We start from the raw sequence: 22,761 nt of genomic DNA, 5'->3' as shown, positions 1-22,761 counted from the left end.
TTTGTACCAGAGAGTCAAGTATATTCCTTGAGGAGGAATCAGGACCCTGCCTCGTTGCGGCACTATTGATTCCCGACTGCCTTTTCTATGTTTCCGCATTTCCTCACTCCTCTAATTAGTATTTAAATCTGCCTTTTGTAACTCAGGGAAGGCCTACGAGGCTGAAACCTTTCCCCTACAGACAAGTAATGGGGGACACAGAAAGGCTTCTGTACATGGGAGGGTCCCACAGGGTCCTGCCCGGTTTCACTTCCCCACTTTTCTTTGATACTCTCGCATCTTAAAGGGAACAGGTGTTGGACAACAAGGGGAGTAACGTTTCAGACAGAGAGGTTACTCATAAACCCGGCAGATTAACTCGGTTTTAGGGGGAACTCAGCTTCAGGGTGTGCTTGGGTGTAATCCTATGATAATCCTGTTATAGGATTTGGGCTTTGGTTGGGTGATTTGGTGGAAGGTGGGAGGAAGCCGGGTTTGCTCTATGTTGAACACTGTTAGCATGGGCAACTTTATGATTGGAGTTAAGAAGTAACAGTCATTTCCTTACGAAAAGATGAGGATGTTTGAGATTTTGTAGGTTGCACAGCGACCTTGCTTTTTTTTGTCTGTGATCTGACAAAATTATGAGGTAGCCCTGTTTCACCTGATTTTATCAAGACCTCAGAAAAATCTCCTCTGAGGTTGATATTCTGTATCTGACATTGTTTATTTACAACATGAGAACAAGTCAGGGTGTGAGTGTCAGGTCAGTCATTTTAGGGCATCGCAGGCTGGTATTTTTCTTTCTCACTGGAAATCCCTTAAAGAGAGGAAGGGAAAAGAGAGCACTGTAGTCTCTCAGGCTGTAGGTGCAAACCTGACTGGTTAACAGTGTGACGTGACTAGGTTTCTGGAATTTTCTGCGGCTCAATTTCTCACTTAAAATTGGGTCAATTAGTTCTTCCTACATGGGTTGTCCTAGGTTTTAAATGAGATATGCAGATAAGGCATCGAGCCCAGTCCTTAGCTCACAGTAAATACTCAATACATATTAGCTCTTATCAGTCCATCACTGTCAGCATTTCTATCATCTGCTTTGTTCTTTTAAACAACTGCAGACCCTTTAGAGGTATGAATGGGTTGTTATAAATGTTCTCCAATCGATGGACATGAAAGTGGCTCCAATATTTATTTATACACATAATACTGCAGGGGACATCTATATATTTCTGTATCTTATGCAATCGTATCTCTGTAGACTGTGGTGATCGGCTCTAGGAACCACACTGATACTAAAATCTGCAGATGCTCAAGTCCCTTATATAAAGTGATGTAGTATTTGCATGTAACCTATGCACATCCTCCTGCATACTTCAGGTCATCTCTAGGTTATTTAAATACCTAACACAATGTAAATTCTATGCAAATACACCCGACAAATTTAAGTTTTGCTTTTGGAACTTTCTGGTAATTTGTATCCGAATATTTTTAATCCATGATTCATTGAATTTTTGGATATGCAACCCACAGAGAGGGCCAACTGTTTCTCCATCATCACTTATGTAAGTCTTTCCCCTAGTATATATTGCTGTAGAGGGAATTGCTCAGTTTAGAAATATATTTGTACATACATATCTAATTTTGCTAATCCCTGTCCTATTTTCTTGAAAAGATGCTTTACCAATTCATATTCCCAATCACTTATGAGCATATCTTCTCCACCCTCTTGCCAACACTGAATATTCAGCTTCTGTGCCTACCATTTATTTTTGTCAACAATTAACTCCTTATTGAGAGATTTCTTCAAGTGAGCTCACAGTCATTGGCTTAACTGACATCCTGGAAAAGGTGAAATCATGTGGTTTTTCTCTATTCTAGTTCATGACTGCTCTGTTCTTTCAGATCATCTGAGCAAAGCGCAGTGGAGACCTATCACTCATGCTTGGCAAATGCTGCTGGCTGCTGGGTTTGATCGTTGTTCTGAATTTTGAGGGTGAGGGACTGATTGATTGACAGAAGAGATTTGAGGTTGGATTTACTTGACTTCCTTTGACAGAGAGCCCAGGCTTCAGTAAAATGAGAGATCACTCACCATGACGAGTGAGGTCTCCATGACTCGGCTTGAGCAGAAGAAAACTTGGAAAACAGAGACATACAAGTTTCAATTTTCATTGGAATAGGACTTTAAAAAGAGATCTTTAATTTTAGCCAAAATAAGAGGAAAAATTGCACTCAGAGCACTTTGTTCGGGGGAATCTGGAGCCATTGCTCTCCTTGAGTTCGTTCATCTATGCTGGTAACTGGTGCTGAGTATGAAACCTTGTCTGGTCAGCTCAGGAGAACAAGGAGCATAAAAAACATCTGCCATAGATAATAGAGATAGATGATGGATTCTTGGATAATGTTATGTGGAGTTAAGTATTGCACTCTTTATTCTTTAGCAGCTAGGTTCATGCCATTAAAGAAACATTCCTCTGATACCTGACATGCCCTTTACGATGTCCTTCACATCACAAGAGCTTGGAAACAGTCATATAAAGGTGAGCATAAGATTTTTACTGAGATGCTTTGATTTGTTTTTTGCTTTGCAGCTATCAGCCTACAGGTTTCTGGTAATTAAAAATTAGGAGAGTAGAGATAAGCCTCTGAAGTAGTTACTTACTGCTGCATATTAACAGATTACAAGAACAGTGGTTTAAAACAATGTGGATATATCTCACAATTCTGTAGATAGAAGTCTAGAAGGATGTGGCTGGGTTCCCTGCTCACAGGATTGTCCTCCCCACTGAATAGGGCTGATGTTGACCACGTCCTGGTTCTGATCATCTCTCATGGGGTGCTGCCCTGGTGGTCTCATGCTCCTCTGGGATCCTCTTTATTATCCTGACTTCTCTATCAGTCATGATTTCTTTCAGCTCACCTGAAAGAAAGGTAGCTTAGAGAAACCCAGAACTCTGGACTCCCAGAACTGATCTCTGCCATCTCTTTTTCCAAGAGGAGAAAAAAAATAATAACAGGTCTTCACAAAGAAATGATCCCCCTGAGGGCTGAGATCCCCTAGAGGGGGAATCCTAAAGGACAATGGAGGCACCAAAAGCCCAGATGGGGGGATCCAGGTCCCTTTGTGTCCCACCTCAGGAAGGCACTCCTCCTGGAAAAAGGGACCTTTCCTACTGACAGGTCACCTTGGGCAAGGGACTTGCTTTTTTCAACCGAGTCATTCTTATTGCCACTAAGACTTTTGTTCTTTCAGATCATCTGAGCCAAGCGCAGTGCAGACTTATCACTCATGCTCGGCAAATGCTGCTGTTCCAGGCTCTTTCTTTAATGTATAGGCCTTTCCCTTGCATGAGAATCTCCTGGGAATTTTTGCCTAAAAGGTAGTTTCTTGGACCTTACCCCCAGAGATTTTTAACAGGCACCACAGTGACTGTGATGTAGGTGAGTAGCTAGTGCCCAGGGATGGGAACCCTGTCTGCTGTGTGATACTGCATTTACTCAGCCAAGGTTAATGCTACTTTCTCTATTACATTATACGTCTTTCTCTGTTATACATGAGATCAATATGCTCGACTGTAGTGAAATCACCATGTAAAGCAAAGGGTACCTGGTGGAGTTGGTATTTGCATCTTGGACTGCTTTTCCTCTGTCTGTGCTTTAATTGTCTCAGCACGGACCCAGGATAGGATCTGACTGGAACTAGACTGGTTGGGACTAGAAGACTGGTAAAAAATTAGTTATCCCTGGAAACTGTTATTTATCCACCTGACATTTAGTAATATTTTATCTGGCAGGATTTTTTTTTTTTTTAACCTGGCAGGCTTTTGAGGAGGCACCAAGGAGACTGGATGAACAAGGCAGACAAGCACCTTCTCTCAGGAGGACTATCTTCTAGCACAGGAGCCAGACATTTGACAAGGAATGGCATAAATACTATTTAATTGTATCTGTGATAAACTTTATTTGTATTCATATATGCCTTTGTCCCATTGTGTCAGCCAGGATTGAAAACTGACGGAGTATAAATAATAGGACTAAGGAACTGTGATAAAAGAATTGCCCCAGAAAAGGTCTTTCAGATATTTTTGTTTGAAAAGTAGAAATACTGATGTTTGATCCAATGTCCCCCGAAATTCAGCTGCGAGTTTCTAAGGGGTATGTCGGGTGCTTTGGACAGGGAAGCTTTTATCAGGGCTTTTGTGGTGGTTTTGCTGCCAGTAAGTGGTTTAGGAGCTTGGGAAAATCTTCTGACTCTCTGGACCTCGGTTTTCTCATCAGTAAGATAAGGTTGTTAATCCAGATTCTCCAAAGTCCCTTCCTGCTCAGTTTTTCCAGAGTGCATGAGGGACTGAGATTCATGTTAAATGTGTCCTGAGAAATGCAGGCAAGACCTGACCTTGGTCCCTTGTCTGCGTATCTCCTATAGGAGCCTGAGCTGAGCCTACACGCTGAAAACACAGAACTTCAGGGGAGGAGATGAAAGGAAGAAAATCAGCAGGTTTGGAGACAGAATAATTCCAAGAAGGTGCAAGGTACTGGTGGAGGAAGGTGGTTGCCAGAGGAGGTGAGAATAATGACAACCTAAGCTCATAAAAGTCAAGGGAAAGTGAGGGATGCACAGAGCATCATCCAACTCTGAAGGAGCAGCCTGAGTGGAGCAGGGAGGACTGGGAGGGTAACGTACTCCACAGTGACTTGTGCACCTGCCAGGGAAAGCCACAGGCTGGGCCAGGGATGCTTTATGCTGCTGGGAAGCACCAATTCCAAGAGAAGGAGGAGGTGCCGTGAGGCTCTGCCCTGGACCCCCAACCTCGACCTTGGAGCTGCCCTCACAGTGGATCCCTTCCAAGTAAGTGTGGGCTTAGAGGGATAAATGATGTTTCGAGAAGGGTTGGAGATGTCCATTTTTGCCTTAAACAGTTCTGCGCTATGGCCAGAAGGGGCCAGGGTAGGAAGACCTTACATTTGAAGCAGAGACAGCAATGGTATCTTCTGCATTTACAGTCTGAAAGGCTTTGCACACAATATGTCTTAAATATTTGTTGAGTGCTTCTTTTTTCTTAAGCTGTGTTAAGTTTCTTATGTTGAACTTGGAGTTCAATTATCAATAAGATTTCTCTGAGGAAATAAAAGCAGTGAGAAGAATACAAGTGGATAGTTTCAACAAAATGTGGTGGCTCTTCGCAGTTGGGTGTTGTGGCAGCCAAGAGGATGGGAGGGTAGGCTCAGGACACTTCTTCCTAATGGCAGAGTGAACCATCGAGAAGAATCCCTGAGCACAATCCTGTCTTCTGAGACACCACAATGAGTGTCATAGGGCAAGGATAGTGTAGGGCAGCCTCCCCTCCAAGGAAGGGGATTGCTACATCCTGGGAAAAAGCAGAGGAGCATCCTTGGCAAGACACTGGAACAGAAATACAGTAAAGATAATTGGGAAGTTGCAACCAGTTTTATTCAAACAGTGAATTATCATTGCTGAGAACCTCCTTAGTGCTTGACTCAGTGCCAGGAGTCATGAATGCAGGGATGAACAAAGTATCTCAACTTTCACAGAGCTCCCAGCCCAGTAGTCAGAAGTGGTGAGAAGTGTAGTGGTGATGGCTTCATTGGAGAAAGTGGCTGATGCTGCCTAGGGATGATCACACTCGTGGTGCTGGTCCCCCTTCTTTTTTTCCCAAAAGCTGGGTGACCTGTCCTGGGCCAGAAACCCTGGTTTCTCAGACAGATTTCAGCCTCTAGTGGTGCATTATTCAGAAAAAAAAAAAAAAAAAAGGAAAGGAAAAGAAAGAAAGAAAGAAGAAACAGAGGAAGCCAGGTGATATATCAGAAACATCTGTCATCCCTGGGCTGGGAGCGGCAGTCACCTGGCCGCACAGGTCTCTCTGAATTCAAAATCTCTGTGGTGTTTCTGCAGTGAAGGACTAACATAGTCCACTCCCGTCCAAGTGGAAATCAGGGAATGGGACCGTTTTCAAAGAAAATGTTCCCAGTTGGTTGACTAGGGCCTTAATCCTTCTTAAACCTTGCTGGTCCTCAACTCACAGTCTGGCACTTGAAAGGAATGCAACAGTTTTTTCCAAAGTGACTTAGAAGGGGAGCAGGGAGGTTTCTCTTCCAGGAAAATGCCCCAGAAATGCCCTCCAAGAACTTACCTAAACTCCTGATTATACTAACCTAGTGTGTTATTAACCATTAATTGTCAGAGGAGGCTGAGAACGCAGTCCCCAACTACCACAAGTTACGCAGTGTTTCCCACATTTGAGGAAGTGACAGGGGTCAGCACACCTGGAGTGCAACAGATAAGCTTCATGCTGGGAAAACTGCCGTCCTGATCATGTATTAGTACCCCACTAGCACAAAACACTGATAATAGGGGAAATTCTGTTAGGGAGAAAAGAACATATGTGAAACTGTGTACTATCTGCTCAATTTATCTGTAAACCTAAAACTGTTCTAAGAAATAGTGTTTATTAATTTTTTTAAGTAAGGAAGCAGCACCCTAAAATCTTGGTGTCAGTGGCATCCTGTAATTGCTAGTTAATGCCGAGTTTTCGGGTGCACCAACCTGGAGTCTGACCAGTTGGTGATTTTCAGCCTCCACTAGCCTGGCAGTTCCCCTACAATCCAGATGTCTGATCAAGTAGGTCAAGGTGCCCTCTTTGCTCCAGAAGGTGCAGAGGGACCGGTGGCATCTGGTGAGACCCCGAGAATCCATCGAGCCGGGCCGAACTTCGTCAATACCCTGGGCAACTGAGCTTCCACAGCCACCACACATACCACCACAGGAGCAAAGCAAGTGAGGGCAAGAACTAAGAGCCACAGGAGGAGGTCGCTGCCTGAAGCAAAAAAGCACCTCAGGAGGGAGGCTTGGTGAATTGGGAGATTCAGAAGCAGGATTGAGTGGATGTAAGGCCAGAACGTTCCCTGCTGGGCTTCAAGCACAGGTCTTCCAATTAGCAGTCCTAGGCTCATAGGCTCCTGTTGTGCTCAGAGCCGGCGGAGGGAACCTGCTCCCCAACCCCCGCCTCCTCGGCCGGAAGCTCCTTCGGACCCGCAGGCCATGAACACACCGGGTGTTGAGGGGGCACACTGGGGCCCTGACACGAGCGAGCGGCACCGGACGCCCCATGGCGGGGCCCTCGGCCCTGGCCGCCTGCTCCCCGCCGCCCCGGAGCCCCCGCAGGGGCCGACCCCGCCTCTCGGGCTGAAGTCCCCCATGTGCCACCTCCCCTGCGCTCCGCCGGCGCGCTGCACCCTCCGCAGAAACGCAGGCTGTGAAAGGCTTTCCAAACGGGCCGCTCTTGGAAGCTTTCAAGCTGGCAACTCAAGCCCTTAAACATCCCAAGGGTGGAAACGTCTAGAGGTCCCTCGGGCACCGCACGGAGCTCCCCACCAGGGGCCGAGCGGCGCTTTCAGTCTTGGGGATGCGGGAGGCCGTGAAGGGGGGACCCAGAAACCTGAAGACGAGCAAGAAGCCAGGGAGGAAAGAGCCCAGAAGAAACGCTGTCACCTGCTTTTCCCCGACGTCCCCCCGCGGGGCGGGCGCGGCCAGGCTGCTGGCGGGGCGCCGCGTAGGGGCCTCTGGGGTTCGAACACGACTCCCAACAGAGAGAGGAATCTGTCCCCAGGGGAAGCCGGCAGGGCTTGCACCCTTTGCACGTCGGGTGCCAGGGCAGGGCAATCCCAGGAGGCCCCCGAGGGCTGTTCTGATGGTCGTCAGAGCTCCCAGGGCGGCGGGAGGCGGATACAAGAGGAAAGGAACGCCTTTTGTTTACTGTGTTTCTCCTGGCGAGAATTTTTACCTCAGGGCAGAAAACTCTAGCAATGCCGGCAGAGCAGCTGGACTTGGGGCAGGTCTAAACGCCGTGCCTGTGGCTCATCCCCGAGAGGACTTCGTCTCCTCCACGACGTACAAGCCCGCAGAGACGCGCCGAGAGAAGGCGAGGGAGGCGCCCCCTGGCGTCGCGGAGGAAGCGGGCTCGGGGCGGCGTGAGCGAGCGCCCGGCAGGAGGCGGGTCCTTGGCGCGCGGGGCTGCGCGCCGCCTGGCTCCGCGGGGGGCGTCTGGCCGTCCTGCGGTTCCAGAGCGTCTTGGTAGCACTCTGGACTCTGAATTCAGACATCCGAGGTCGAGTCTCGGTGGAACCTTCCCTTTAGTCCGCGCCCAACTGTCTTTTATCCCTCAGCCCCAGTTCCGCGGCTGCCGGAAAGCGAACTGGCGCCTCAGATGCGCGCTGAGTGGACGTGCTCCCCCGCTCCCGCCTCCCGCTTTCTGCTGCTCTCGGACCGACGGTCTGGGTCCCCGGAAGGAAGCTGCGCGGCCTACGAGCTCCCCGAACCTCAGTCCCTCTGGCTCCCGCCGCCGCCTCAAAGCCGCGTCCCCCACGTTTTGCCGGCTCTTCCTCAGGAGTCGGAGTCCCGGAATCGGGCTTCTCTGGGCTGCGGGGTTCAGGCAGCGAGCAGGTGGGGGGCACCCAGCCCGGGGCGTCCCCGCTTGACCAGGGCGACTGTGCCCGTCGCCGGAAATCGGCGGCCCCGGCCCGGCCGCCCAAGGCGCAGAGACAGCGCCAGTGCCACCCCCTCGTCGGGTCACCCTGGGTCTCGGGGGGGAGGGTAAAGGGCAGAGGCTGCGCCCCCTTTGCCTTACACCGCAAGGGGCTTCACACCGCACGTCCTGTAACCGCCCGATTGTCCGTCCCTGTGAGTAAATGGTCTGTGTGAGCGGCTGTGATGTCCCTGATCAGCCAGGAAGAAGCCTGTGTCTCAGTTTTCGGCTTGATGGTTGCAGACCTGAATTGGAAGTCCTGGGTTTCATTCAAATGCCCTATTTTATTCCGCATTTTAGTTGATTCTATTCTAGCTTCTTCCGATTTTATTCAGAATTTCTTAGTCCTGTGTCCTCATTGCATACAAAGCTGTTGTTAGGCTAAAATTTGAAAATCCACTGCTGAAACCTTGTCGTTTCATCCAAAGCCCAGCCAGAAAGAGAATAGACCATGGGTTTCAGCGTCTGTAGAGATCAGGGTTTCCTCATCCATCTCCCCCCAGGCATTTGAGATACTTGCAGATCTTATAGTGACGGCTAGACCATACTCGAATATACCTCGTTTGGTTAGATTTGAGTTGGAAACCACATTTCTTTGTTTTATCATTACAAAAGTAAATCGAAGTTTTTTTGTGTTTTTAATTGACATAGAGTCAGTTTACAATGTTGTGTCAATTTCTGGTGTACAGCCTAATGTTTCAGTCATACATATACATAGGTATATTCGTTTTCATATTCTTTTTCATTATAGGTTACTACAAGATATTGAATATAGTTCCCTGTAACTTGTTTATTTTATATGTAGAACTTAATATTTGCAATCTGAAACTCCCAATTTATCCCTTCCCACCCCCAGTGAATTAAATTGGTAAATGTCACCTCCAGCCTTTGAAAATGAGCTGGTGCACCCCTTTTGTGGAACTACAATATGGATAAGAACTATGCCAAGACACTAAAACACAATAATTTGTGTCCCGATGGCAGGAACCAAACCAGAAACTGCTTTCCTCAATTGTGGTGTTAGCAGAATTTTTGCTATATCTTTAATCTTTTGTCCATATAATATGGGGAAATGCCATGAGACTCTCTAGGATATTCTATTTCTACTATTCAAAGAGTCCTTAAAACTAAATTGCTTGGTTTCAGACAAAGAAGGTTCAATATAAAGCCTGTAGTTCTGAATTTGAATTGTAATGTATGTGACTGTAGGTGAATACATGAATACACACACTATGAATATGTATTTCCTAGCTCTGTTCACTGGAAAGGCCTAAATAAACCAAATCCAATGAGTATGTCAAGGATATTCAGTTTGCTCTGTGAATACTGTGTTGGACATAAAGAAATCGGAGAGTCTTAAAGAAAGGACTGAGTCCAGGTCAGGAGCAGTAAATATTAAAGATGCAAAAGAAACACCTTGTCCTACTAATATCAGGAAAGGTCTTAAAGCCTATTAGGATCTTACCAAAGGGAGAAAGGGGTCAGCTGAAATTCACTTTCACTGCTGAAAGAGAGGACAATTGGAGTATCAGGAAGGACTCTGTAGCAATGCATTGAAATACTTCAGTGTGATTGAAACCTTGATTTCATATGAGCACAGGAAAAAAAGAAAGAAAAGGCAAAGAAACTAATTGGTGATGACAGAGAATGCTGAGGGATTAGCTCATTAAACTGCAGGCTGTACCACTAAGTGTACAATATTTACTACGTAGGGGAAATTTCTCTTTATACAAGTGTCCAGGTAAATAATTCACGATGATGGAATGGCACCATTTTGCTCCACACAATCAGTTAATGGATCTAGGCCTTGAAATCAAAGGGCTGCTAATATTCGTAGAAGAAACACACAGGACTTGATGTGCCTCCTGATCAGAGAGAACACACCACTTTTGAGGTGGTCTTGCCAACAGGTGAAACATGAAACTGATAAACTTCTACATCTGCCAGGTCCAAAACTGTGGCCACTAGACACATGTGGCTACTGCATATATAGAATGTGGCTGGCAGGACTGAGGAACTGGATTTTAACTGTACTTAGTTATAATTCATTTAAATGTAAATTTAAAAACCAAAGGTATAAAAGATTTTTCTATTGAATGCAACTTTAATACTTCAGAATTACAGTTCCTTTAATACGTTGCAATACACACTGAAGTGTCTTATGTATAAGATTATTTCTGAATTACGCTGTACTTATTAGTTTTCAGTGTAGCTACTAGAAAAATTTTAATTACATATGTGGCTTGTATCTTCTCTCTATTAGGATAACACTGCTCTGAATTCCACCACCAAAAAGGAGGAAATATGGAGGACAGGAGATTGTGTTGATGTACACCCAGGAACCAAATTCAGGCTGAGGGGTACTAGAGAAAAACAAGGCTGTATCATCAGTAAATGAATAACTAACATAGGAGAGCGAAAGACCAAGCAATATAATGAGAGCAGGAGCAGCAAGAGAGAGAGAAGGAAAGAAGAAAGGATGGAGGGGAAAGGAAGGAACTGAGGAGAAACATATACACAGGGACTTAACACATATCCTACTGATTACAGTTTGTGGATTTTTCATGGAACCCAATAAAAGAAACTAACCTAAAAACAACCATGGGAGGCTTGAACACTGCCTATTTTATGATATTAAAAATTTTAAGTCCATTTACCAACAACAGTAATACTATGATACACCACTCAGTAAGAGTCCTCACTGAGGGGAACATAGTGATACAATTCCGGATGAAGTAAATTGTCTGGCATTTACTTAAATACTACAGGAAAAGGTAAGTGGGTGGGACTGTAGTAAAACAAGTTCAGCTATAAGCTGATAATTGTGGAAGATGACTTACAAGGATGGGGATGTTCTGTTATATAATTCTGTCCATTCTGGAGTCCTATTGAAATTCTGCATTTGAAAATGACTAACGAGAGATTACAGGTCCACCTGGATGACGGCAGCTGAATCTCTCAACACCTATTTCAGAGGGCTAGGGATTAAGCTAGAGAGGCAATGACATCACAGAGAACCTCTGACCTGAACAACCAGGGGCCACAGAACAATGTGGATTCCAGGCACTTTCTATTTAGCCAGGTCTGGGAGCCACACAACAGTAGAGGGATCAGACAAGACTGCACACAAAGAGGAGAGGACAGCAGGGAGGGAATCCTCAGGAGGGAATCCAGGTAAAATTCCCTACAAAAGAGCATGTGGACAAACTCAGAGCGTGCCTGAGACCTGGTGGACTACAGCTCTGATGACTGGGGAATGGCCAGGAAGGGGTTCGGCAGTGCAGACGACCAGAGGATGACAATCTTCGGGAGGCACAATTGTCGGGGCCACGGTGAGACCTAGATGAAGGTAGTGTCCTTTGGATGTTTGTGGTGAAAAGAAAGAATGAAGCAACCGGGAGAAGTTAAAGGTCCTACTGGAAGGAAATAGAATCTCAGAACCAGGAGACGCACCATGCCTTTCCCCAAAACCTTACATCTGCTACAGTAATTGCACAAGACAAAGATCTAGGCAAAAGAAATTGACCAAGCTCCTTAAAGATTCAGCACTTCCCACCTAGATCTGCTATGTCTCACAGAGATAAATCCTACTCTGCTGGAAAGGAAAATCATACAACAGACATTTATTTATTCTAAGGTGACATAAGAGAAAAACAAAAATAGAGTTAGAGATTTCAGCTGAGGAAAAGATTTTCCTCAGAATCAATCAAAAACATAGGAAACATATAAAATAGAATCTATATCTTAAATATTCTAAACAGAACCTTTTTAAATACAGATACAGAAACACACACACACACACAAACACTCTGGCTCACATACACAAGGAAAGGAACTCAGAGCACAAAATTAGACACAAAGAGCAAATGAGAATTGGTACTAACTAGGAGAACACTGAAGAAAAAGAACATTCCCTGGAAAATAGTCTAAATGAAAACGTATAAAGGAACTTATTTGTCTACAATCACAGGACACATTGAATTGAAAAATGAAAGCATTGAACAGAAAGGGAATGGATAAAAGATAATGAGAAAGGGTCAGAGAGAAAGTCATAGATATCTGGGAGAAATAGGACTGGAATGTTTAATTCTAAGTCCCATTGTATTAGAGCTGAAAGAATTTTTTTAAAGAAAAAAATTTCTGTGAAGCTCTCAAACTCCCTTTACCCCAGTGAAAGAGAAAATCAAATTATATTCCATGTCTCAACAAAACATACCAAGGAGGGAAATGTTTCTTTAAATCTCAATAGAAGTCATTCTGGGCATGTCCTTCACATTCAGCCAAGCTGTCCATGTATCAAAGCAAGAGAAAATGAAAACTAAATATGCCAAAGTTGAGGAGTCCTCATTTCCACCATTAGGAGTCTTGAAGGATGAACTTTACACGTCAAGAAGTCACCAAGGACACCCTGAGGTTTGAAGACCTGGTCACCATTGAATATATGTAATATAGATTTAAGCCAGTGTGTCATGGGCCCTGCTTTCAGGGCAGCCTGGTTGGGCCCTGGGACCTCTGCGAGGAGGCTGCTGACACTCCTGGGGTGGGGCAGCCCTCCTGTGCAGCTTGGGTTCCCTAAAGGGCCCCAAGGCGCCCCCTCCAGCTCTTGCACATACCCTCCTTTTTTCTGAAGTTAAAACCAAATGGGGAGGGGGCGGGGACAAGGTGGGAAAAATAGTACGTAAAGGGTATACATTTGACTAGGATGAAATACTACTAGGATACTATCAGAAGTGGCAGGTAAAGACAGAAGGAAAGAGAAAACTAGAATAATGTCCTTGATGGTGACAGTGGTAAAAAGTTGAAGTTGAGAGATATCATTCAAAATTTATGCTTCAAATTACACTTATGTGACAACGTACTAAGGGACTAAGATGACAAATAATTTTGTGCAGTGTTAAACACTAGGTATCCAGTCCTTCCTACATACCAAAACACACACACACACACGCACACACAAATAACAGAGAGAAAACAACCACATTAATTGCAAACTACCAGAAATGGTAAAAATAGCTTCAAAGATGTGGGAGAGTTTAAGATATAAAAATGAAGAGGAGAAACACGAATGTTTCTATTAATTTATATCGATAACTACTACATCAGTCAGGATAATAATAGATTATAACACTGAATTTAAAAAATACACACCGTCACAGTAAAACTCCAAAGAACTTTTAATTAAATGGAAGAGGTAGGGATTCTCTTTTCCACAGCACAACGCCAGCAGTACAAATGAACAGAGTGAGTGAGTTGGAAAATTTCCGCTGTACAAACACAAATATGGTAATTGACACACATCGGGGATCGATCAGCGATGGTAACAGTTTACAGAATGACAATCATAGAATAAGATATTTATCACTCTCAGAGAAGTACTCATCAAATCACTGATTCTAGACAGAGAACCGTGTGTTCCAATGAACGGATCTCACTGGCTCCTGCCTCCATGACGAAGTGTTCAATGCTAAGAGGACAAGAGTGGTGGCAGGCAAAGTGGACATGCTTAGTCCCCTGAGGGGCTCTGCCAGGAAGCACACAGCGTTCAGTAAGTGGCATCATTGGCAGAAGGGTTGGCCTGAGTTTCATGATGAGGAAGGGGTCAGACAACTGCAGAATGTAGACCTTTGAGCCAGACAACTGACCTGCCCTCTGCACACAAGTCAACGTCACCACCATTAAAGACAGCCACAGAAAGGTGAGGAGAGGGTTTGGGTTCAAAAGGACTAAAGAAATATAGTAGCACAATCTCTTTAGTTCTTTGGAACCCAAAACATCTCTTCTCCTTTCTGTCATCTAATTTGTGGAGGCATTGCCTGTTTGAAAAAGACAGGCCGGTTGTCCTGTTCAATGGTCTAGATTCTGCAGTTGTCTGATAACTACCTCATGACGAAACTCAAGCGAAACCTTTTCAGCACGGACACTGCATGGTTAATGCCACCTGCACTGAGCACAGCTCATCTGGTGGCAAAGAATGTCCAGGCTGACATGTTGCCTTCTTCCAGCTGCTCCAGATGCCAGTGTGAACAGGATGGCAATTCAGAGGAGCAAGTGTTAAGGTCTCTCACAGCTGTGTATCCATCTAAGCACTGGTCTCCTTAGCACTGGGTCACATTGGGGGACTGATGCCTGGGATTTCTCCCATCAAATCACTGTTTTGGAGTAAAAATCCTGGATTGTGGCTGGTGGTTGTGATGCTGATTCTCAGAAAAGGATCCCTGCAGTGTTCAGTTTGGACTTTAACCAGATTTTCTGCTGTAGATATTTTACATCTAGTGGGAAATGTAAATTTGATGATGTGGTTTCTTCCAAATTGGCAAAATCTTTTCAGAGTACCGAAAATAATGCGTAGCTGTGAAAGAGAGACATAGGAGAGATAGGAGGGACAGAGAGAGAGAGACAGAGGGATCAAATGTGGGTCTTCGTTGGGTTCTGCTGATGGCTGAGCCAGGAGGGATGACCACATGGTGACAAGAGTCAGGAGCAGGCTGGGATCCTCTTGAGAGGAGGGGCTGAAGGGGGAGCCCGAGGCTGGTGCTGAAGGGAAAAGGGAGATCCACGAGTTAGAAGAAATAACTCCTGAAACGAACGTGCAGACTGTGGTGCAGATACTAGGGACCCCTGTCCTCACCCCACCTGTACTTGGGGATACGTCAGCTCAAAGCTGCTGCAGAGTCTTAGCCAGATCCCCCGACTGGTTCCTCAGCAGCCAACTGACTTTTGATTCCTCTTCATCTGGACCAAAGTGATGCCTTTCTCACATATCCCAGGGAGGGATGGGCTGAGTATCTCTCATACACATTCAGAAACAGACTGCTGTCTGGAGCAAGGATCCCTGGGACACTCTTATCCTGCTTCCTGATATCCTACCAAATCCACAGTCCTTCCAATCCCTACATGCATGTCAGCAGAGCTTTGAAAAATACTGATGCCGAAACCTCACCCCAGAACTTCAGAATCACAGTATCAAGGGGTTGGGTCAAGCCATTCATGTTAGATAGATCCAAGCTCACCCAGGTTATTCATGATGGCAGGATTTAGAGCTACCCACTAGACCTGCACTGCCTCACACCATTCTTTTTCTGTCGCTTCATTACTTCCACCATGAACTCCTTTCCCACTGGCCATAAACATTTTCTCACCTTCCTTCGGACAGTCTAGAGTAAATCACTTGCCTTCTCAAGTGGCCTTGCCTGAGGCAATGATCTTCTTACATCCTGTGTATCTGAGTCTTCATAAATCTGCCCCAAGTTAACTCACTATGATGCTCTCCTAGGTCCCTTTGTCTAAGATTCCAACTTACGTCATTTTTTTCTGGACTTTTCTGAACATGTAGAAGGAGTCATGTGAGTAAAAGGAAGAGAGGCCTGAAACCCCGGCACGTCATGCTTTTTGCGATCTGTAATCACTTGGTCTATGCTTCAGATTTTGGCCAATGTCACTTTAGGGTGCCATATGTTGTCCTCCACCAGCTCCAATGAGGCCCTGGGAGCCCCATGGACATTACCACAGAGCTGACCACCGGAGGCTGGTGAGAAACTCGACTCCAGGCCAGTGCAGCATTCCCGCCTATACCCGAGGTTCTTATTTAGTTTTGTAATCAGGGTTCTCATTCCTCAGTTATATCACCTTTTATTCACGTGGAGATATCAAGGACTCAGTGTTGTCCTAGGTGTGTTATGCAGAAGCCAACCCATGTGCATGTGAAACATTAAGACAATGATTCTGGAAGAGGCAGTGGAGTGGAGGGAGGGAGGGCAGGGAAAGAAAGGCAATGAAACCAAGTCAGTGTGTGATTTCAGGCAAAGTACTCCATGTTGAGGGGGCTAAATGATGCTCTTCTGATGAGGGGGACCTCGGGGACAGGCTTCCCTGTAGCTAGGAGTAGAGGTGAGAAGGAATACCAGGGCAGCAGTGGCAGGAACACAGCAGAGTTCACAGTAGAAACAGGAAGTGGGGATGGAAGGGCCTCACAGGGTGGCAACTCCCATGGAAAACAGAGGAAAGAGCAGACAGAGGGAGGATCAACTGTTAAGTGAATGAAAAAGAAAGAGGACAAACTAGTGGAGTTTCAGGTGTAATCTCAGATGAGGAGGAACAGGGAAGACGTGCATGGAAGGGCCTAGCTGTGATTACCTCTGTCCCCTACGCTTGAAGGCCAGGGAACCTGCATGCTATTCTCCACTTGCTGCGCAGCAGTTTTCTTCGCAGAACCTTCTGTTTCAGGACACTGGAGGCATTACTGTTGCTAGAGACTTGACACTCATGCTGGCTGGCAGCTGAGCCCTCACCTTCCACCTTGGGAGGGATCTTAATTCCGATGGAAGCATCCAAACCCAGCTCTAAAGATAAAACCACAGAAAACAGGATGCATTGTTATTCATGATCTGACAATGACTTACTCCTCCAGCCAAGAGGAACATCAAGTAAGGAAAGTGCCCAGGAACAAGAGAGGCCATCTGAACGTCCCTGCCAGGTGAAGCCAGTGGAGACACCTCGGTATTCTTCTGTTTTGTTGACCATCCCCAAACTGTGCAGTGCTGGTAAGACTGCCAGGAGGCAAACATGTTCACATTGCCAAAAAACTTTTTTTTAAGAAAAATAGAATTGACGAAAACAAAAAGTTCCTAGGTAGAAAAGACAAGGCAAGGCAATCAGGGCAGTCAGAGGCTGTACTATTGGGACAGAAGGGACTGCAGAACGTAAGAAAAGTCAATGTTGAAAGAAAACCTCAGGAAAGAAAGAACTGGGGAAGTCTGAAACTGGAAAGGTTTACATATGTGTATCAGTATATGCTTCCCATATATTTGTACATACACTATAGATAATGTTTATCACACTCAAGCTAAATAAGACATGGAAGCTGTGATAAAAATACAACACTCACAAGTGTGTGTGTGTACAAGGGAAGCAATGGATGATGGCGTTGAGATATTGAATGGATCATTCTAACAGCCTCTGATGAGTTGAAATTGACAAAGGAAAAATAGAGATAAGAAGAATAAGCGAGGGAAGCTCTGGTGGTAACATGAACGATTAGATCCGGGGGATTATGAGAATAAAGGGCATTAAAACTAGCGTTTGCAGCAAAATCTGTCGTGATGCCTGGATTCAGACTCAGGCCTCTGGGGTAAGTGTGCAGGAGAGAGAGTGACTAGCCGGTGGGGCTGAGTCCTGGCCGAGAGTGTGGGAAGCCAAGGTCAAGAAAAAGAGACTAGAGGGAAGGCAAGACAATGAAATACCACAAGGGCTAATGGCACTTGTCAGGGCCACGCATCCCTAACACCCGCTGAGCACTTCCCATGGGATCTCTGCTCAGTGGCCAGTGGTGACCCTTCCTTTCTCACCTCCACTCTCCTCATTTCTCAGATGAGGCCATCTTCTGACAGATGAGCATCAGGAGGCCACAGTCTCCAGGTGAAGATACTGAGAGCAGTGCAGGGTAAGGATGAATACATCCCAGATGAAATGCATGTGAGGGTATGAAAGCTCATTGAAGAAAATCAGAGAAGAGTCGGATCATGACAAGAAAAAGGAGAACATGGCCATGGAGATGAGTGGAGAGGACGAATTAAAAGGAGCATCATAGAAGAAATTGAGTGGCTCACCTTATCTATGAAGGTGGTTCTTTATTTTAAATAAAGGGCTAAACACAGAAAAATTACCTCCATGTGAAAAGTCAACAGGACATTGAAGTGTGTGGGCAGTTTTCACATTGCTACTAAACATTACTAACGCACTGAGAGCACGTAACTGGGGAAAACTGGCTTGAGGATGGGTGAGGAGAAGAGAACTCTGGCAAACGTGCCATTCTGTGAAAGCAAGGGAAGACAGGGTCTAGAGAAAGTGGAGACCATCAAAATTCCTGCACTTCAGCTGAGACAATGCACGTGCAATCATTGTGTAAGTGTTACATCACCAGCAAGATACACGGGTAGACATCACACAGTCACAGGTGTGCTGACGCAGGTTTTACTGAATCACGGACCCTGGGAACTATGTTTCTTAACACTCCCAACAACCACGGAAGGTAGATTTAACTTCCCTGTGGTCAGATAAGGGAAACGAGAAGGGACTACCTCACAAGATAAATAACCTGGTTCTGTTAAAGAACCAGGAATTTGCAAACCCAGGACCTGGGGCAGAGCTGGCCCTAAATCTGCGGCTCTTGCTCACTTCCCTCTGTTAGAGCGTTGGGGATTTCGAGTGGACCTGAAAGGAGCATGGCAGAGGCCCCACTGTTTCCTCAACCCCCAGCTCTGGCACAACCAGCTCATGGACTAGAGCTTCCTACTCCCCGTTTCTTTCTTACCTTGCAGGGGCAGCCCTTGGTCTCCAAACTCAGTGTTGGCTGTGCAGCCCCACACGGTGGAGGGAAGGCCGAGCCTGGCGTTGCCGTCACCACAGTCAAACTGCTGGTCCCGCTGCAGCTGCAGGTGATGGGTCACCTGGGAGCTTGTCTGCAGGTGTGCTTGTGAAGCTTGCATCTCTGACCCTTGGAAACTCAGAGGCCCTTGGGGACGGTCCTCCCAGGAGTCAGCTGAAAGGAGAGGACAGTTCAGTAGGACCAATGCAACTTTCCCTTTGTCAGCCCCTCCCACGACACCCATTTCTGCTGTTCCTGCCTATCAGGGAGACCACCCAATCAGGCAGACAACAGAGGGAGACATCATGGACGTGACGGAGATGTCATTTTGAAGGCTGTGCCTGGGGACGCTGAGATGGCAGGTGCCTGGCAGCAACGTCGCTGAGATCAAAAATCACCCACTTGGGTCCAGAGGGTACTGGATGGCAGGTGAGGTCATGACCGTGACTCAGTTATTAGCGACCCTTCCCTGTAGCCTAGAGACAAGGTTCTGGCCAGGACCCAGGGAAGGGAGGACGAGGAATTGTTGATGTCTAATTAGAATAAAGAAATAACAAGAGAAGAAGGGCCCAAAGGCTGCAAATTCCACTAGAAATGGGACTTGGGGGCTATAGCACATGGACCAAGTTATGAGAACTCTTCCCACTTCTGGAGCCTTTTCAACTCCCTTCCCCGTGTGTTTTTACAGCCCGTCCACCCACCACACAGGGATACGTCCCATGGCTACATGTGTCCTGGGTGGGCTGGTGGGTACTGGCACCTGTAAGTAGTGTAGCTGAGGTCTGAGGGCCTTGCTGCAAGCTCAGTGTCCAGAAGGGCTACAGAATCAGGATGTCTGGTTCTTCAGGGAGATGACACAGTGCACATACCTTATATTACACCCCCCTCCAGGGGCACCAGGCACTGCTCCTAATCACCCATGTTTACAATTCTACTGTGAAGTGAGTTCATATTCTCAGAGAGTGGGCTAACCAAAGAGCTCAAGTAGCTCATCCAGTCCAGGTCAGGCTCAGGTGGGGTCACGGCCCACGGGGCCTGCTGCACATTGCTGTGTGGCTCCCACCTCACTACCCCCTGGAGACCCTCCTGCTCAACAAGATTTGTTGAACTGTTTCTTAAACGTGTCTCTCCTGTGTCTGTGACCGCGTCGTCTTCCAGACAGCGCACTCTGTCTCAGTCTCATCAGTGATTCATCCGACCTCCTTCTAACGGCTTCCGCTGATCCTGTCTCTCCACACTAGCAGCGGTCTCACCAGTCTTACTCAGCTTGGGGAAACTTGTCCTCCTCAACCTCCCTACATGAACTCAAATCCTCACCTTGCCTTGACACTCCTGCTCCCTCCGGCCCCTCTTTCTTCAGCAGCATCACTTCCCACAACCCCCTTGAACAAATCCTCCCTGGACGCAGGCTGCCCCTCCTGACCCCAGCCCTGCACCTGCGCCTTGTAGAGCTTCCTGGGCTTTTTCCCTAAGCACTGCTCTCAGCCTCATGTGCCCTTCCCATTTCCTCCAGGCAGAGTTTCTTCGTCATTAATCACTGCATTTTAGGATACTTAATAAGATTTATTGATAATTCACATGGTCTGAAGGGTAACATCTCTGAAATTAAAAACTTTACTCTGTGAAACAATGAACAAAACCAGTAAACCCACCCTCAAAGGCTATTTTGAATCACAGACTTAAAGTATTTTAAAATATCACATCTTAATTTCATCATTTAGTTTTATCTCTCTTTTCCCAACTAATGGCTTTTATTAAACTGTGCTCAATATTCTCTGCATTTGCATGGGAAAAGGCAAAATAGTTTATCAAACATCACAAGGAATGCCCATTAGCATTACTTAGGAAAGTAGGGAAAAGCCTCCAATGAAATCTGAAGTTGTCCTTAAAGATCAAGTGCTTGTGCTGTGCCTACAGTATTTCTCCCTGTTCAGGGCGGATGGGGCTAAAGAGCAGGTCCCCTGCGGCCCTACTGCCGGAGTCACAGCTGTCCACACTGTTCACAGGTCATGATCAGAGCCCAGAAATAGGATGGACCCGAGGATCATTGATGTGTCCCGTTCATTCACCTCAGCCAATCCGTGTAGGGGAGATTGGCCTCTCCTGCCCATGCTGAATGATGGCCTGGCAGGGCCGGGCCACACCCCACACATCTCACTTCCCCTCTCTAGCCTGACTTGATACCAACAGCCTGCACTGGTGCGGGCGGTCCAGGTGTCACAGGGCGTCCTGGGATGAGGAGAAAGGAAAGTTGTCTTACCCACATGATGCCGTTTGCAAATTAAATCCCACAGCCTGATTAAAGAGAACCCAAGTCTCAGGGCCTTTTTACAGAAATCACTCTCGTTGTGTATACAGTTCATTGGCTACAAAGTCTGTGAGGATAACTGGGGACCCACTAGGAGCCGTGTGCTCTATTCGGGGGAGTACTCACCATCTACAGCAAGCGCTGAGAAGACTCCCTGTTGGTCCCATGGGAATGAGGCACCTCTGTCAGGACTACAGGAGTCTGACAGGTCATGGCCAACCGAACTGGTCAAATAACATTCATCCAGTGAGTCCTGTGGGCCTTCATTCTCTTCTACCACCGGCTGCTCACTACTGAGCCTTCTGGGGTCAGGTGCACTGAGGATTAAACAAAACGGATGAGCGAACACAGGGTCCTAGCTGGGTTTGATGGGAGTGTTAAGGGACTGGTCGCAGAAAACAAATGGACATTCTCCACAAAGCGAGATATAACAATCTTCCTCCATCTGGGGCCAGAGTGTGCTTATAATGGGAATAGGAGACAGACAGAGCAGGAGGTGGTCCCAGCACTGACCACAAAAAGAGCTCAGGACGAAGGAGACGGAACCACCTCAGTACACATTAGTCAGGACACACACTCAGAAACTACAAGGGAGGCTTCAACTCTTGCATGAGTTTTGTTGAAATTTACATGCAACAGCTGAGGGAACAAGACTCTGGCAGCATAATCCTGTGTCTCCAATGCCTTTTCTCTACCACTGAGATGTGATATGAATTTTGGTCTTCTAAGTACTTTTCTTGTTATGAAATACTTGTCAGTGCTAAGAACAAAGAGTGAAAGGCAGAAATGCATCCTATGCTGCTTATAATAAAAACAGAGAAGGAGAGTCCGAGAAATCCCGGACAGGTTAGCACCCATGTATCAACTGAATGCAGTTACTCCATTGGAGAGAGATTATCAAAGGGGCTTATAAACGTACAGTTAACATAGACAGCATTGTTAAAGGGACACACTGTGGTTGTCTGAATGGAAGAATTAGGCATATTCAGCAGTTTCTCATTTCCCTGGATCTGACCTCACCATACATCAACATTAAATTAAGAGCCATGATTCTTCATTATGCTGTAGACCAGAAATCGACACAACATTGTAAACTGACTATACTTTGAAATACATAAATAAATAGATGACAGACAGATAGACAGATAGATAGATAGACAGACAGACAGATAGATAGCAGAAAGAAAACAAAAGACCCCTGAGTCTTCAGAATTACCTGGAATATATATGGTCTTGTTCCTCTTCTTCCTCAACAACAGGATGATTTTCTATGGATCAATTCAGACAGGGCAAGAAACATTAAGCAGATCCCCCTACATATGTCAATAGTTAGGTATCCAATACTATCCCAGGGAAAAAAGTATCACCAGTGGCACAGGAGGATACTGTAAGAATAATATTCCCTGGAGACCTCACGTTGCGTCTTCTGGACCTGCCTGGGTTTGCTTTCTTGACCCCTGGGCAGTATCTCCTCACCACAATCACCTTTTCCAGGTCCGAGTCAGGAGTGAAATGTATCTTTTCCCCACATAGTCTGTGGAATAGCCCATCTGCATTCTAAAAAGAAT

At 46.1% G+C, this 22,761-nt stretch overlaps 1 protein-coding gene and 3 long non-coding RNA genes across 5 annotated transcripts in view; 2 read left to right on the top strand and 2 right to left on the bottom strand.

Moving 5' to 3' along the window:
• The window catches only part of LOC140698262 (uncharacterized), a 45,395-nt gene extending 37,502 nt beyond the window's left edge, over positions 1 to 7,893 (bottom strand). The window contains exon 1 of the long non-coding RNA XR_012075907.1: positions 7,782 to 7,893. This is a non-coding gene — a long non-coding RNA (uncharacterized lncRNA). The remainder of the gene's footprint in view (positions 1 to 7,781) is intronic.
• LOC140698265 (uncharacterized) lies at positions 2,425 to 11,113 on the top strand. Its single transcript, XR_012075910.1, has 3 exons — positions 2,425 to 2,519; positions 4,406 to 4,543; positions 10,786 to 11,113. It is a non-coding gene; the product is annotated as an uncharacterized lncRNA (long non-coding RNA).
• A 2,559-nt stretch (positions 11,114 to 13,672) lies between these two features.
• Positions 13,673 to 22,761, bottom strand: part of LOC140698257 (NBPF family member NBPF4-like) — a 32,246-nt gene continuing 23,157 nt past the window's right edge. For both annotated transcript variants that reach the window (XM_072968000.1, XM_072968001.1), the window contains 5 exons: positions 22,410 to 22,461; positions 21,320 to 21,510; positions 18,832 to 19,059; positions 16,656 to 16,861; positions 13,673 to 15,056 (listed from right to left, as the gene is read on the bottom strand). In XM_072968000.1, the coding sequence (XP_072824101.1) occupies positions 16,665 to 16,861; positions 18,832 to 19,059; positions 21,320 to 21,510; positions 22,410 to 22,461 (668 nt within the window). In that variant the 3' untranslated portion in view covers positions 13,673 to 15,056; positions 16,656 to 16,664. The remainder of the gene's footprint in view (positions 15,057 to 16,655; positions 16,862 to 18,831; positions 19,060 to 21,319; positions 21,511 to 22,409; positions 22,462 to 22,761) is intronic.
• On the top strand, positions 17,280 to 20,406 carry LOC140698263 (uncharacterized). Its single transcript, XR_012075908.1, has 3 exons — positions 17,280 to 18,422; positions 18,839 to 19,314; positions 20,044 to 20,406. It is a non-coding gene; the product is annotated as an uncharacterized lncRNA (long non-coding RNA).

Source organism: Vicugna pacos, chromosome 9, assembly GCF_048564905.1.
Source record: "Vicugna pacos chromosome 9, VicPac4, whole genome shotgun sequence".
NCBI classification, from domain to species: Eukaryota; Metazoa; Chordata; class Mammalia; order Artiodactyla; family Camelidae; genus Vicugna; species Vicugna pacos.
This window is presented reverse-complemented; position numbering and strand designations above follow the sequence as displayed.